The sequence below is a fragment of the Zea mays genome, chromosome 2 (genome assembly GCF_902167145.1).
Source record: "Zea mays cultivar B73 chromosome 2, Zm-B73-REFERENCE-NAM-5.0, whole genome shotgun sequence".
Taxonomy (NCBI): Eukaryota; Viridiplantae; Streptophyta; class Magnoliopsida; order Poales; family Poaceae; genus Zea; species Zea mays.
The window spans coordinates 212673709-212688370 of NC_050097.1; the positions used below are offsets into that span (position 1 = coordinate 212673709).

At 49.2% G+C, this 14662-nt stretch overlaps 2 protein-coding genes across 2 annotated transcripts; both read right to left on the reverse strand.

Moving 5' to 3' along the window:
• Positions 1–3774: 3774 nt before the first annotated feature.
• LOC103647756 (uncharacterized) lies at positions 3775–4834 on the reverse strand. The gene is made up of 2 exons (XM_023301758.1): positions 4385–4834; positions 3775–4222 (listed from the first exon to the last, which is right to left on the reverse strand). The coding sequence occupies exons 1-2, from the start codon at positions 4832–4834 to the stop codon at positions 4154–4156; spliced, it is 519 nt and encodes a 172-aa protein (XP_023157526.1). The 3' UTR covers positions 3775–4153.
• A 7722-nt stretch (positions 4835–12556) lies between these two features.
• On the reverse strand, positions 12557–14026 carry LOC103649259 (Toll-Interleukin-Resistance (TIR) domain family protein). Its single transcript, XM_008673570.2, has 2 exons — positions 13145–14026; positions 12557–12930 (listed from the first exon to the last, which is right to left on the reverse strand). Exons 1-2 carry the CDS (start codon positions 13741–13743, stop codon positions 12822–12824), a joined length of 708 nt encoding a protein of 235 aa, XP_008671792.1. The 5' UTR covers positions 13744–14026; the 3' UTR covers positions 12557–12821.
• Positions 14027–14662: the final 636 nt, after the last annotated feature.

Here is a 14662-nt window from a genome sequence, read left to right on the forward strand (position 1 = left end):
AGCCCTCTCTCATGGCGTGAAGACGACGCGCCCGTGTTCCATTCCTCGAACGGCCCGCGCACGCGCTACGGCTGCCCCGCGAACCGCACGCCTCGTCGCATTAACTCCGCGGCGGGACAGGCGGCGCCCCTGGCAGGAGAAGCAAGCAGCGCTTCGCCTTCGCCATAATGACCGCGTCAAAAGAGGTACGCCACGTCATTCGATTTCGTATCCTTTTCCTTTTTCCTCTTTCTCTCTCTTACAACAGGGACCGGGAAAGGGGGATACCCCAAAAAGGATCCTTCTTTGTGAAGGAACCAGGCTCCGAGCCTCCCTACTGATCAGAGGTTCGAAGGCTGGCCCCTCAGAAGGGTTCAACAGCCGCCTCAGAGCGCGTGGGCTCCACACCCACTACTGGTTAGAGGTTCGAAGGCCGGCCCCTCGGAAGGGTTCAACGACCGCCTCAGGCTACTCGGGCTCCGCGCCCACTACTGATCAGGGGTTCGAAGGCTGGCCCCCGAAGGGTTCACAGCCGCCTCAGACACAGAGCGAGGGATGACCATGGGTACGTTCGATACATAACCAAGGCTCGGGCTGCGCTCCCGAGGTACCCTAGGACATTTCCAAGACCAGCGGGAACGATCTTGTAACGGAATCCCATCAGAGGGAGGCATCGAGCCCTCGGACCCCGTCGACAGGGGACCGGGTCCGGCAGATCACCCGCAGGTACTTTTGGGCGCGCCTCTGGGCCTCTAGCCGACCCCTAGCGAATAGGGCACGGACGTCCACTCGGATTACCCGCCAGCAGCTTACTGGAGACACCATGTTCGGCGCCCTCCGAGGGCAACATGGCGCTTCCCCCCTCCTCCTTGCGGAAAGGCGACGTAGGGGCGCATGTAAAAAAGTCGAGTCTGTCCCTGACCGTCCTCTCGCCCTGTGCAGAGGCTCGGGGGCTGCTCTCGCAAACCTGGCTCCGGCCAAACCGTTGACAGCGTCAACATACCAGCCGGAGAACTTGGGACCCGACCGTGCACCCGGGCTACGGCCAGCTCGCATGAGGGAACGACCAGACCAACCAAAGCATTGTGCAAGGCATTAAGACCTCGGAGGAGTCAAACCACTCCTCCGAGGCCTCAGGGGCTACACCCGGCGGGTGCGCTCGCCCGCACCCACCGGAACAAAACGCAACCGAGAAAGGCTGGTCCCCTTGCAAAACAGTGCGACAAAAGCCTCCAAGCGAGTGTTAACACTCCCTTCGATGCTCGGGGGCTACTGTCGGGGACCATAATTAGAGGTACCCTCAAGACTCCTAATTCTCAGCTGGTAACCCCCATCAGCACAAAGCTGCAAAGGCCTGATGGGTGCGATTTAGTCAGGGATCGGTCCATTCGAGGGACTCGATCACGCCTCGCCCGAGCCTAGCCTCGGGCACGGGCAGCCGACCCTGGAGGATCTCCGCCTCGCCCGAGGTCCCCCTCCAGCGACGAACATACTTCCGGCTCGCCCGAGGCCCTGTCTTCGCCAAGAAGCAACCCTGACCAAATCGCCGCGCCAACCGACCAAATCGCAGGAGCATTTAATGCAAAGGTGGCCTGGCACCTTTATCCTGACGCGCGCCCTTCAGTCGACAGAGCCGAAGTGACTGCAGTCACTTCGCCGCTCCACTGACCGGCCTGACAGAAGGACAGCGCCGCCTGCGCCGTACCGACTGCAGTGCCACTTGACAGAGTGAGGCTGACAGGCAGTCAGGCCCGGCCTCAGGCACCATAGGAAGCTCCGCTCCGCCCGACCAGGGCTCGGACTCGGGCTAAGCCCCGAAAGACGGCGAACTCCGCTCCGCCCGACCCAGGGCTCGGACTCGGGCTAAGCCCCGGAAGACGGCGAACTCCGCTCCGCCCGACCCAGGGCTCGGACTCGGGCTAAGCCACGGAAGACGACGAACTCCGCTCCGCCCGACCCAGGGCTCGGACTCGGGCTAAGCCCCGGAAGACGGCGAACTCCGCTCCGCCAGACCCAGGGCTCGGACTCGGGCTAAGCCCCGGAAGACGGCGAACTCCGCTCCGCCCGACCCAGGGCTCGGACTTGGGCTCAGCCCCGGAAGACGACGAACACCGCTCCGCCTGACCACAGGGCTCGGACTCAGCCCTGGCCTCAGCTGACGATCTCCGCCTCGCCCGACCTAGGGGCTCGGACTCGACATCGGCCACGGAAGACAGACTCGACCTCGACCTCGGAGGAGCCTTCACATCGCCCAACCTAGGGCGCAGACCAGCCACGTCAACAGGAGGCGCCATCATCACCCTACCCCAAGCTGACTCAGGCCACGGGGAGCAAGACCGGCGTCCCATCTGGCTCGCTCCGCCAGATAGGCAATGATGGCACCCCGCACACTCTGTGACGACGGCGGCTCTCAGCCCCCTTACGGAAGCAAGAGGACGTCAACAAGGACTCGACAGCTCCGACAGCTGTCCTTCCTCCAGGCTCCAGCGCTCCTCCGACGGCCACGACACCACACGAACCGGGCGCCAAGACCTCTCCGGCCGCCACGATGGCGTGTACTTAGGGCGCTAGCTCTCCTCCGCTAGACACATAGCACTCTGCTACACCCCCCATTGTACACCTGGATCCTCTCCTTGCGCCTATAAAAGGAAGGACCAGGGCCCTCTTAGAGAGGGTGGGCCGCGCGGGGACGAGGACGGGACAGGCGCTCGCGTGAGGCCGCTCGCTCTCTCTCCCGCGTGGACGCTTGTAACCCCCTACTGCAAGCACACCCGACCTGGGCGCGGGACTAACACGAAGACCATGGGATTTCCACCTCTTTCACGCCCGTCTCCGGCCACCTTTCTCCCTCCTTCGCGCTCGGCCTCGCGCCGACTCATCTGGGCTGGGGCACGCGGCGACATTTCACTCGTCGGCCCAGGGACCCCCGGTCTCGAAACACCGACAGCATTATCCAGCGACAACTAAAAAGAAACAGAGAGAATACTAGGCTACTAGCTAGCTTAGCTAGTATGAATATTGTTCATGCATGCGTGTTCATATGCATGAACCAAGCATAAATGTAGATATCTACACGCATGCAATATATAATCACTACCGTACGTGGTGTCCTATATTTTTCGCTGATAACTACATGCCCGTGTGAACTGTGCATATATATAGTAAAAGAGTTAAACTTAATAGTTTGTTTTTATGACGCCTAAATTATTTCATGCAGGGTTCAATCTATATGTAGATGCAAGTGGCTAACTAAATGGCTAAAGTATTGGCTTGCTAGATTTTGGTTTCAGGTATGGCTACTCCTACTTGCAAGGCTGCTTAGTTCCGTACAAGCACGTCCTGGTCCTTAGTGGTAGGCAATGCAGCTAGCGTTAAGCATATGCACTTTTCCTGTGGTTCACTACCACTATATAGAGGTTGATCAAAACACACCAGCTATTCTATGTCAGCGACCTTCCCGGCCCAGCCCACTCAACGCTACACCTTTAGGAGTTTTCTGGCGCTCGTGGGCTAACACAAGCGAACTCCTTCACTCGCTCTCAAAACCCAGGCTGTGAGAGGAGGGAAAATCTCGCTTATAAGCTCACCACGGCCCCCTCCGGCTAACGAGGTGGTACTAAAACGGGGCGCTGACGACTGGGCTCCTGACATCCTATCCCCTTTTCGGGCCGATACCAATTGTCAGCGACCTTCTTGGCTTAGCTCACTCAACGCTACACCTTTGGGTGTTTCCCGGCGCTCGTGGCCTAACACAAGCGAGCCCATTCACTCGCTCTCAAAACCCGGGCTGTGAGAGAAGAGGAAATCTCACTTATAAGCTCACCACGGCCACCTCCGGCTAACGAGGTGGTAAAGCCGGACGCTGACGACTGGGCTCCTGACATTCTATTGACCAACGCAATGCAATCTCAAGCTAGATTGGGTTTTTTGTGGCTCCCAACTAGCCCTGAGAGATGTGGAGAGATGTGGTCTTGCTTCCGAGACGACGTTGCAAGGCGGCGGCCGACTGGAGGTTGAGCTCGCCGCATCCGCGAGACGGTACTCGTGCATGATCCAGTTGGTCTTGAGGCCCTTTGACGGCTTCCCGCGGTATTACACGAGGGCCTTCTTGACGCCGACCTTCTCGCGGTTGCCAGACGTTGCGCCCTGTTCGACCGCGCTCCATTAGGATACTTCAGTACTTGTGGTCCCTCGGGCTGGAGTACCATTCCTGCTCACCGAAGGTTGCCTCAAGGCATGCACACTGTGGCTCGTGTTATGAATCAATACACACAAATCAGATCAAACATAAAAAAATACATAGATTTAATATGGAAAACTCCTAAAGTGAAGGGAAAAAAACACGGACGCCAGTCAACAACAATCTCACTATTTTTCGCATGATTATAAATCACAGGGTATTTACAAGGTAGCTCCCACGGATCGAACTTGTAAAGGCGATGATGGCGGCCTTCTTCTTGAGGTAGTGGACGACCAGCTCCTCGTCCGTCGGGTCGAACCGGAACCCCGGCTCTGTTGCAGAGAGCCTTACGCTGTCGGTTGGGAGGGTCCAAATGGAGCAGGCGGCGGTCGAGTGATCTGCGCTGGGATTTTTGGTGCTTTCGCCCGGCCCCCTTGAAATGTTGCGATGGAGGAGAGCCGGCCGGTCGGCCGGAGACGGAGGCGCATGCGGGCAGGGGAAGAGAGAGTGGGAAGGTGCCGAAGGCATTGCCCCGAGAAATATGACTCCGTTGCTCGACACGTACTCGTACCCCGCCGCCGCCCGTACCTGCGTGTCAGCTCGCCACCGGCCGCTCCCTGCCTGCTGCACCCGCCGTGGCCGCGATTCCGGTCGCCCCCCTGGGCGGCCCTCCATGCGCTCGCAGGCCTTCGTTGCCTCGTTTCGGCCCGCGCTCGTAAACGAATGGGGCCGATTTCTTCTCGGTTAGCCCGTCCAGAGCCGCTAAAGTGGCCCACATGCTATCATGGATTTGGAAGCGCAGGAGCAGGACCAATTAAGCTGCTACTGGAAGAAAATTTACCAATTGCAGTGCAGGTCGGGAGTTTCTTATTCTTTTCCTAAACTGTGTGTGAGAGAGAGAGATGGGTAGAATTTAACCAGATTCTTCGAATGTTCATGCGCTGAATTTCAAGATTTGAGCTCGCTTCGTACGGCGGCCAGACCGCGCGTGGTCATGGAATCATGGTTCATGACTTGACTGTGCCCATGGTTTTTTTAAAGCTAATAAGTACTTTTTTAAAAAAAGTCTCTCCTAGTCCAAGGTGAGTAGTTCAACATTCAAGCAATAACAAACAATGAAACAAACAAACAAATCTAAATGAAAGACGGAACTGAACCGAAGTGCGGTAGAATCGGTGCCAACTGCCAAACGAAATTCTTTGACGCGTGTGCCTCCACTTTCCGGAACGGGTCTTCGACGCGCAAACAATAGAATGTTTGTTCCATTTCCTAATCGAGGCTTCAGCATACTCAATCTGATCTAACTAACACCATATATATAGCTCCGAAATTTAAAACGATTAGTCTGACGAGATTTCCTGTCAGTCCAATTGAACCGCCTCGTCCAGACATTCCATTCCAGCCTATAATCTTTGGAAGAAACTAAGCTAGCCTAGCCCGCGGCTTGCATTATTTTAATAATTAGCCAGCGGTCATCATGATTCATGCGACTACGTACAGTTGTTCCGATCGAGACTTCAATTCCGAGTCCATGCTTGGCTGCACGCTGCATAGGACTACCAGCAGCTCCAGATGCAAGAAAGTCACTGTCAACGTACATAAAAGGAGGTCGACGATATTACACTATTTAAAAAAAATGTGTCAATAAATACAGCTACTAGCAGATTCTAATTAAGATCAAAAGACCAGCAATTGACCTTGACCACACTAATCATCAATATTTAGTTTCAGTGCCACACACCGCCAGCGGCGGTTGTATTAACCGCCAGAATCTCCAGCAGCCAATGAGAAGATTCACCGAAAGAACAGGCTGCATCCTCCCGTAGTCCGTACAGGGAGTGAGATCGGGCGCTTGGAATTCCGTTTTGGGGGGAACGCCGCGATCCGTTTGGCTGACCTTGACCGTGTCAATTCCGGGGTCTCACGCATCATCTGCCTCTCTGACGACCGGACGTTCCATCGCCGATTATTGATCAGACCCTAACACAGACCCGTGTTTGTGATCAATGTTCCCCCAGTCAACGCCTATCTTAGTCACGTGGCTGCATTGCATTGCATTGTATGCAGCAGGTCAAACAAGAGTAGCCGCTGTTAGGATTTTTTTTAAAAAAAAAACAAGAGTAGCCTTTTACTACGCCACCCGTACGTTTGTTTTACTTTTGAGAAAATTCCTGGTATGCCATCAGATTTTATACTCATCCCTTGTGTGCCACTGAGTGACATATAGGTATATTTTTTGGTGTCTATGACATGTGGGGCCAGTGGCATACAAGGAATGAGTATATTTTACAGTGGCATACAGGGAATTGGCCCTTTACTTTTACCCAATGAAGCACATGGATGGAGGCATGTAGCTAAGCCGAATAGGTAGTACTGTGCGATCTGCATTAGAAACATTTATTTAATTGAATTCTCAGGGTCAACAACATTCTGGTCAGACGACAGCGCCGCCGAGTCCTGCGGTTTCTTTGGCAGCTTTAGGAAAATAGAAACAACACACACAGAGATAGAGAGGTTGGCTGAATCGATAGAGAAAGTTCAGGGGTCGTCAGGTACTGCCGCCGGACTGCCGGAGGCCGGTTGAACCTATAGGGAGTGCGCGCAACACCCGAGCAAGTATCAGGTACTAGCATGGTTAAACAATTTAAAACCGTTGGCCTGGTTTGATTTCTTTTGCCACCTCAGCACTCTCTCTCTCTCTCTCTCTCTCCAGGTCGGATGCATGCAGCGAGAAGACGAGGCATGAAAGTCGTTGCTGAAGAAAAATGGTCGTGTTTGTCGGGTGGGGTGTGGCGGCAGGGCAGGCACGATCGTCGTCTGCGTACGTGACTGCCTTTTTTTTTGCGTGTGGGACTGTGGGTGTGTGTGTGTCTCTTTCTCCTTCGGTTCCCTCGTCGTCTTGGTTTTCAAGTCTTTCATTTTCATTATCTTTGAGGTCGACTTTACGATCTGCACGCGTTCACACATGAATGTCTTCATCAGAACTCCACGAATGTACTGTGGCCATGCTTGTACTTGCATTGTACTCTCATATGTGTCTGCATCCGCACGATTCCAAAATGGAGCTGCTTGAATAGCAAGCAACAACTTCACACAGCTAGCACATGCATACCACAAACTACGGGTAGAGATCATGGGTGAACATTAACTTGCCCGTTAAGACTAACCTTCTTTCTAATCTTCGTGAAATTAATATAAATAATCCATGGACATCTAGTAACACAAAGCTAAGACATTTTCTTCGGAAGTTCAACTCTATCATCTCGTGGGATTCTAACTATTAAATTACATGCACCAATCAATTCAACCAAAAAAAAAACTTAAACTGATAGGAGGACGTGATCAATGCCCTTATATTATATTCCAACAATCTCTCTCAGTTAGAGCCTGTTTTGGGTGTCTGACCTTGAATAGTAGCGAACAATAATTTTTTTATTTTAATTGTGCTAAACATGATTCGAAATTATGACCTCTGTCTTTGATACCATATTAAGTTATATTCATCAACCAATTCAACACAAAAGTTTAACCTACGCTAGTAGGAGTTTGACAATTCACTTATATTATATTCCAACATTAACTACATATATATACTTGATTTGTTGAGATTTGGAGAATAACGTACGAGGCCGGCGTACATTTTTTCCTACCGCGCGTTTCCAACAATGTATCTTTTCATAATATAATAATCCAAACTAGGCAGCCAACGCTGGTTACGACTCGCGCGAGAGCCCTGAAACTACCGTACAAGTTCCAAAGGGGGCACACGGACACACGGTCGCACGTACAGCCCACGACCCGTTCGACCACGCATTCTCGCGAATTGGAACTTGAACGACTGTGTTGCGGGCATCCGGTCGGCACGTGAGCTCACCGTCGCCATCCGCTGCCGATTTTAAGGAGGGGAAGCCTGTCCGTACGCATGGTTGGACGGGGAGGGAGACACGGTTTGTACGAAACTAGCTTACTGCAGCTCACCGGTACCGTATACCAGGGCAGAGAAGCGGTCTTCCAATGTGTAACCATCTGTGCCCAGCGTAGACGGTTTGTCGCGCGTTGAATGCCATATAGTCTGTGCTGCATCCTGCATGGGACTAGTTCTTAGTTCTTACTCCTACTTCTTTAGCGTTACCACGCATGCACCGGTGCACCCCACTACAATGCATATGCATGCATGCATGCGCTTTGACACGACGATTCAGCAGTACGTGCCAGTCTTTGGTTGCAAAACAAAAGGCAGCACACACCTAACCTAAAGGATCCGCGTACGATAGATCATGAAGGTACGAAACAACTATATCTACGTACACAAATATTATCAGAGAACAGATCTAGAAGAAGGCCAGAATATGAAGTTTCAAAGTTCGGGTCTCCTAGCTAGCTGTAATTCCTTCGAGTCTCTACAGGCCAGAAGTGTCGGTGGGTGACGTAATTTATTTAACGTTCGTTCTTTTTGAACGTGGAAGTTTCTGTTTAACACCGTACCCACCATTTGAATTCCGTCAGCGTCGTCGTTACAGCTTTTCAAAATGTGTCTATAGTTTCCATTATAAATCAGTGATTCAGTGCACGTAATGTTCGTTCGCCCCGGTGTGGAACCGTACGCGTGCATGCATGAGATGTCGAGTCATATATATGATCGAATGGCGACCGAGTCTTCAGCTGAACTTCGCAAAAAAAAATAAATATGTTTGTACCCACCTTTATTCCAAATTTTGTATTTCGTTTTAGCTTTGTCTTAACATAGATGTCTCTAACTCTAATCAAATTTATAAAGCAAAATATGTAAACACCCAAACATCAAATGACCAAATATATTTTTTAGTGCATTTATTTGATATTTTAGAGGTTTACATATTAACTTTTCCTTTAAACTTGTTCAAAGCTGTACAAGTCTGACTTAGAAAAAAACAAATGTGGACTTACAATTTGAAACATACACAATACAGAGATTCACTAATCAAGTAAAAAAAGGTTTCGATTCAATGGAATTCACCATGGAAGACAGAGAGTTTCCTAGCTAGCTACTACTAATTAAGTAACAAAAAAACATTGGCCGTCTGCGGGCGCGCGCGCGGCCAAAAACTGAACCTGAAGAGGAACGAGTTATATAAATATAGGAATTTACATAAAAATGTAATTCATTAATAGGACAAAACATATATTATGATTTATCGGTCCATAGAAATACATGTGGTATATATAATGTAAACAAGTCGGTTGCCCGTGTGTTGCGACGACTTACAATAATACTCACGTAAATTATCCACAAAAAATTCAAGATTTTTTATTGATTGTATCTGCTATCCTTATAATATTTTTTTTGATTTGACTAACTGATGTTATTGTTTACTCCATGCAATATGTCTTGGTACAACATGACCAATTAAATGAGCGATTAGAAGAGAGTTCAAAATTACTGACTAAACCAACAGAGATTATAAAATGACATAATTCCACCATACAGAGACCAAATAAGAGAAAATTTGCGAGCTCAAGTTTCTAAAATAAGTCACATGAACTCAAACTTATAAAAAGGACAGATCAAAATATGGAGTGATTGCTAAAGTCAGGCATCAATAAAAACTGAATGTGCTCCATATTAATTATGCTACTTCGTAGCAATTACTAACGTTTAAAACCAACAAATAATCTTTCATTTTACTGTTAGTGTGATAAATCATTGTTGTTCTATCCAATTCAGCAACCTCAAACACCATAGAGTCCATTGTGCCGATGTGGTCTAAGAAACGACCTAATGCTTGCAAGAGCCAAGAATGTCGTGTCGTGCTTGGGCTGTAGCCTCGGCCCGTAGTGCTGGCCCGGCCCAACACGATTATATTTTTTTTATTTTACAAAAAAATGTATATACATATATACAATTTATATTCAATATTAAAAATATCTGAGCATAATGTTCTACTGGTTAGACAGCTTCACCCAGCGACTCTCGTCCTTCTTCCAACAAGGCATGGGTTAGAACCCCACCTCCTGCACCATTTTTTAACATTTTACACTCATTTAATCGAATGGGCCGACGGGCTAACGGGCGTGCCCGACACAGTCAGCAGGTCGGCATGATGTGGCCAAACGTCCGACGGGCTAACGGGCTAGCCCGACACAGTCAGCAGACCGGCACAATGTGCCTGGACCAGAGTTGTGGCCCGCGGGCGTTTGGCCCGTGACGGGCCGCCGTTTGACCATCTATAGACGTGCAACGGATTAATTTTAGATAGCTATGAGGGGTTATTTGTAAAAAGATAATGTGGGATGATCGTTGAAACTGTTGCTTTAAGTATAGACTAAATTAAAAAAATATGTTGTGGAGGAGCATCAGCTGACAAGTCGCCTGAATGGTGTAATGGATCTAGTTGTACGCGTAGGATCGATCTAGTTTTGGTGGTGCTCCGGAACTCGGTTATCGTTGGTGACAATTCGATCGTATTAGAAATAAAACTTTGCAGATTAATTTGATTCAAGAGTCCAATCTGTTAGAGTTGGTTGCCAAATTAGACACCGGGCTAATGTAAAGGATATATAATAAGCAAGGGTACCTAAAGATATCTTAATATACAAGATCCTGACTAGTGGGACCGGGTGTTGGGTTGTATTGTACTAGAACTACCAGGAAAATACCAGATCCAGCGAGGAAAGATGAAGGTGTAGGATCTTGCCGGATCAAGTACCTAAGGACAATAATCATGTAAATTGTAATAAGGTAGAGTGCAGATTGGAGATGGCAATAGGGCCTGATTTCCGATTCCCCTGCAGGTAATTCCTCCATTAAGGGCTAGTTTGGCAACTTCAATTTCCCAAGAGATTCTCATTTTTCCAATGGAAAATAAACTGATTTCCCTTAGAAAAATGGAAATCCCTTGGAAAATAGGGTTGCCAAACTAGCTGTAAGGAAAATGGATGGGGCAGGTTTTTCCCCACGAGAATATAAACGGTAAAAAATCTTCCCCAAACGGGTAAACAGGGGTGGAGACTTGGAACCTCATCCCGTTCCCACGGGGACGCGTTAAACCTGCATGTGATGTGATGATGTTTTGTATATTAGTTAATGATAAAAATAAATAATTACTTTGTCAAGATATCAATCATTATACAAATGTGTTTATTTTGATGTACACATAATGATTTCTTACGTTTAGCAATATGTATAAGCGAAAATGTTTCACATTAATAATAAAGGATGTATTCCCTAATTATAATTTAAACGGGGACAATGATCCCTGTCGGGGATTTATCCCCGCGGGAAACAGGGATGGAGAAGAAATGTCCACCACAAGCGTTCGTTAGGATCCTTGCGGGATTTTTTTTCATCGCGGAGACGAGTATGAGGAGCTATTCTCCGACGGGGAATTCCCTATTGCCATCCCTAGTCGACTAGATAGTATAGGAACCATATGTAGGTAGAAATAGAACAGAGAGTCCTAGTTTGACTCGGTTAAGATGATACATGTCTAGTACGATACCAGATAACCTTTCTATAAATATCTCCCTCCTTAGACTATAAAAGAAGAGATGAGATGTTCCATGAGGGTAGATCATAATCAATAGCCACCAACATAGATGTTGTAGGATATTATCTCATATCGAGAGCTTGAACTGTCTAAATCTTTATCTCTCCTATGCATTACCTTCAGTTCTCAATCTTACTATCTACCAGATAATTTTACTGCTTGAATAATAGGATATATAGAGAGAGACATATTAGTGCCACATTACGTTCTTAAATTAAGGTGTACTTAATTATCCACCGTACAGTACAGTTCTAAACAATGAAATAATGAAACATTATCCAGATATTTTTTTCTCAAATGTCAAGATATGATGCATTATATTAGTGTCACGAGTACTCTGCAAAACTGAGCAAATGTAGTGTTGCAACGATTGCATGGTTCAAACCACACACAGTAAGGCTCTCTAGCATACAATATACATGATAGTCGCGAGTTGTACTTGTACCCACACAAACATGCGATTTTCTGTGGAAAGTAGTATGCAGCTACGACGCATGCGTATACATATACATATACATATACATACACCTCATACACATATATAGCCAATGCAAAATGATCTTATTTGGAATGTAGCTGTCATATACCCATTGCCACGGTGAATATAGGTTAAAATGTGAATCATAATAAGGTACCACTCTTTCAAGTTTGAACGAGATCCAGCATATGTACCTACTACAATGCATGCACACACACGTAGCCACAGGCCGTAGCGAGGAAAATGAGTGAGACAAATTAAGACGTTGAATCCAAAACTCGTCATGCAACGAGTCACAGAGACACATTAATTGCAACAGCAGTATGCAAAAATCATCTTTAATCTCGACATACAATTTTATTTTCTTTCTACACAATGTACATGTGTGTGGCTGTCATTATTTGCAAAGGCCACATCTTCGAAGGACTGTTTTATGGTCAGTCGTGTGATAGCTTATTCTACCGCCCCAAGTCTAATTACCAAAATTAAGACCAAAACCTCTAAATTTAAAACGAAAAAAACAAATCATTGTTACAATGAGCAAAAACAATCAAATGAACCAATCCCTCCATGTTAATGAGTCATTATTCACCGAATGCAGGCCACCTCTTCAAGAAGCTGTGGTCTGAATAGTAGTCGATGCTCCGTTAAAAAAAATTCACAGCCTCGAAATGATCATCTGCTGGCGTCGTGGAACGCGCTGTTCCATTTCTTGAATCCTCTCCATCACCGCGTTTGCTGCCTTTAACACCAGGTCCGCCAAGTCACTGCAGATCGCCATTGCACAAAGATGGAGTCAGTTCAAAGCTACTTGTTGCTTGCATCATTGCATGCGTTCATATGGAATGCACACGTACGCTGCCTGAGGCTAGCTAGCTAGAGGCAAATGCCTGACGAATAATGTCAATGGCGCGTGCATGGAGAACTGGACATGGAGTTGCGAATGAAAGGCCGGTCGCGGCCGGTGACGCATGCACGTACCCTGTGGCGGGGTCGTAGGTGAGACCGACGGTTGACTTGGCCTCCTGGAAGGCGAGGCTGAAGCGCTTGACGTCCTGGCTCGTGTACAAGTCGGCGACCTCCTGCGGCAGGACGAGCTCCGAGGGCTTGATGCCGTAGAAGATGGGGATGAGGACCTTGCGCGCCTCCACGATGGAGGCGAGCTCGCGGAGGCAGTAGTCGGAGTCGAAGTAGCGCTGGGAGAAGATGGCCACGGCGACCTTGCACTGCCTGATGCCCTCGTCGATGCTCTCCTGCAGCCTGTCGCCGGGGCGCATGGACTTGTTGTCCAAGAAGGAGCGCACCCGCCCCGCGCTGAGGTGGTCGAGGCGGTCGTACAGGAGGCGCGCCACCGTGTGCTTCGTGTCCACCCCGCGGTGGTTGATGAACACGTCGTACTCCTTCTTGAGCGACGAAGACGCGGGCCTCTCGTCGTCGACGCGCCCCGCCCACCGCGCCGCGAGCTCGGCGTTCCCCGTCGCCACCTCCAACGACGCGGTCAGCCGCGACGCGATGGCGCGGTCGTCGTCGTCGCTGATCGCGGCGGACGACCTCTGTTGCGGCAGCGCGGACGACGCCATTATATCGACGGAATGCGTGAATTCCCTCCTCGATCGGATCGAACCGAACCGGAGCAAGGTTTCTAGAATGTAGCTAGGGGGGCGGGAGCTAGTGTGACCGAAGGGCTCGATCGATCGACCGAGACGATCGTGCAGCAGAAGCAGCACTGAGAAAGCAAAGCACGTCGAGAGGGCGACGAGGTCACTAGAGCGACCGGCGATACGTGCGTGCTGTCGGAGCTGATTGAGATTGCTAGTAGCGGCGGCTGCTCGCTCTCGATGTCGATGTCGTCGTCTCTGGCGCTATAGAGCTCTTTGTCGATGTGGCTGGCGATCTGGAACGGGTTCTGTTTTTATAGAGTAGCGCGCGGGGAAGTTAAGAGCCGTTGATTTCAAAAAAATTGAATTGAAAATTATACGCGGCGTCAGCTGGTGGGCTCGATCGAGCTCTCTAAGAGCAGTCTCACATTCAACGGTGCCCGCGCGCGGCGGAAGACAGCCAGGAAGGAGAGGAGGCGGCTTGGAGGCTCGGGCTGTGTTAGTTCAGTGGCTGCCTGGCCAGTCATCTTTCCAGACCGCTAAAATATACTATATAGATTTTGCTTATGCATGTATGCCTAAATAAATAATAAAAAGCTATATTATATTATATATTGAAACAGACAAACAAACCACATGCATCATCGAATTGCGAAATATAGTTGGGACATGTATGTATCTGCATCCAGATTCGTGCTCCCGCATCCACGCAGCCGATCTCCTGTCTTTGTCCCGGACCGTGTGCTTCGCACGCATGCATCATCGAATTCGCAGCCTCGCCGCTGCCCACGACCGTCGTTGCCTGACTTCCTCGGTTTGATTTGTCTGTCTGCACGTGGACCGGAGCTAGTACAGCGTCTGGATTTTACTGAGTATATAATATTTGGATTGGGCCGGGTCT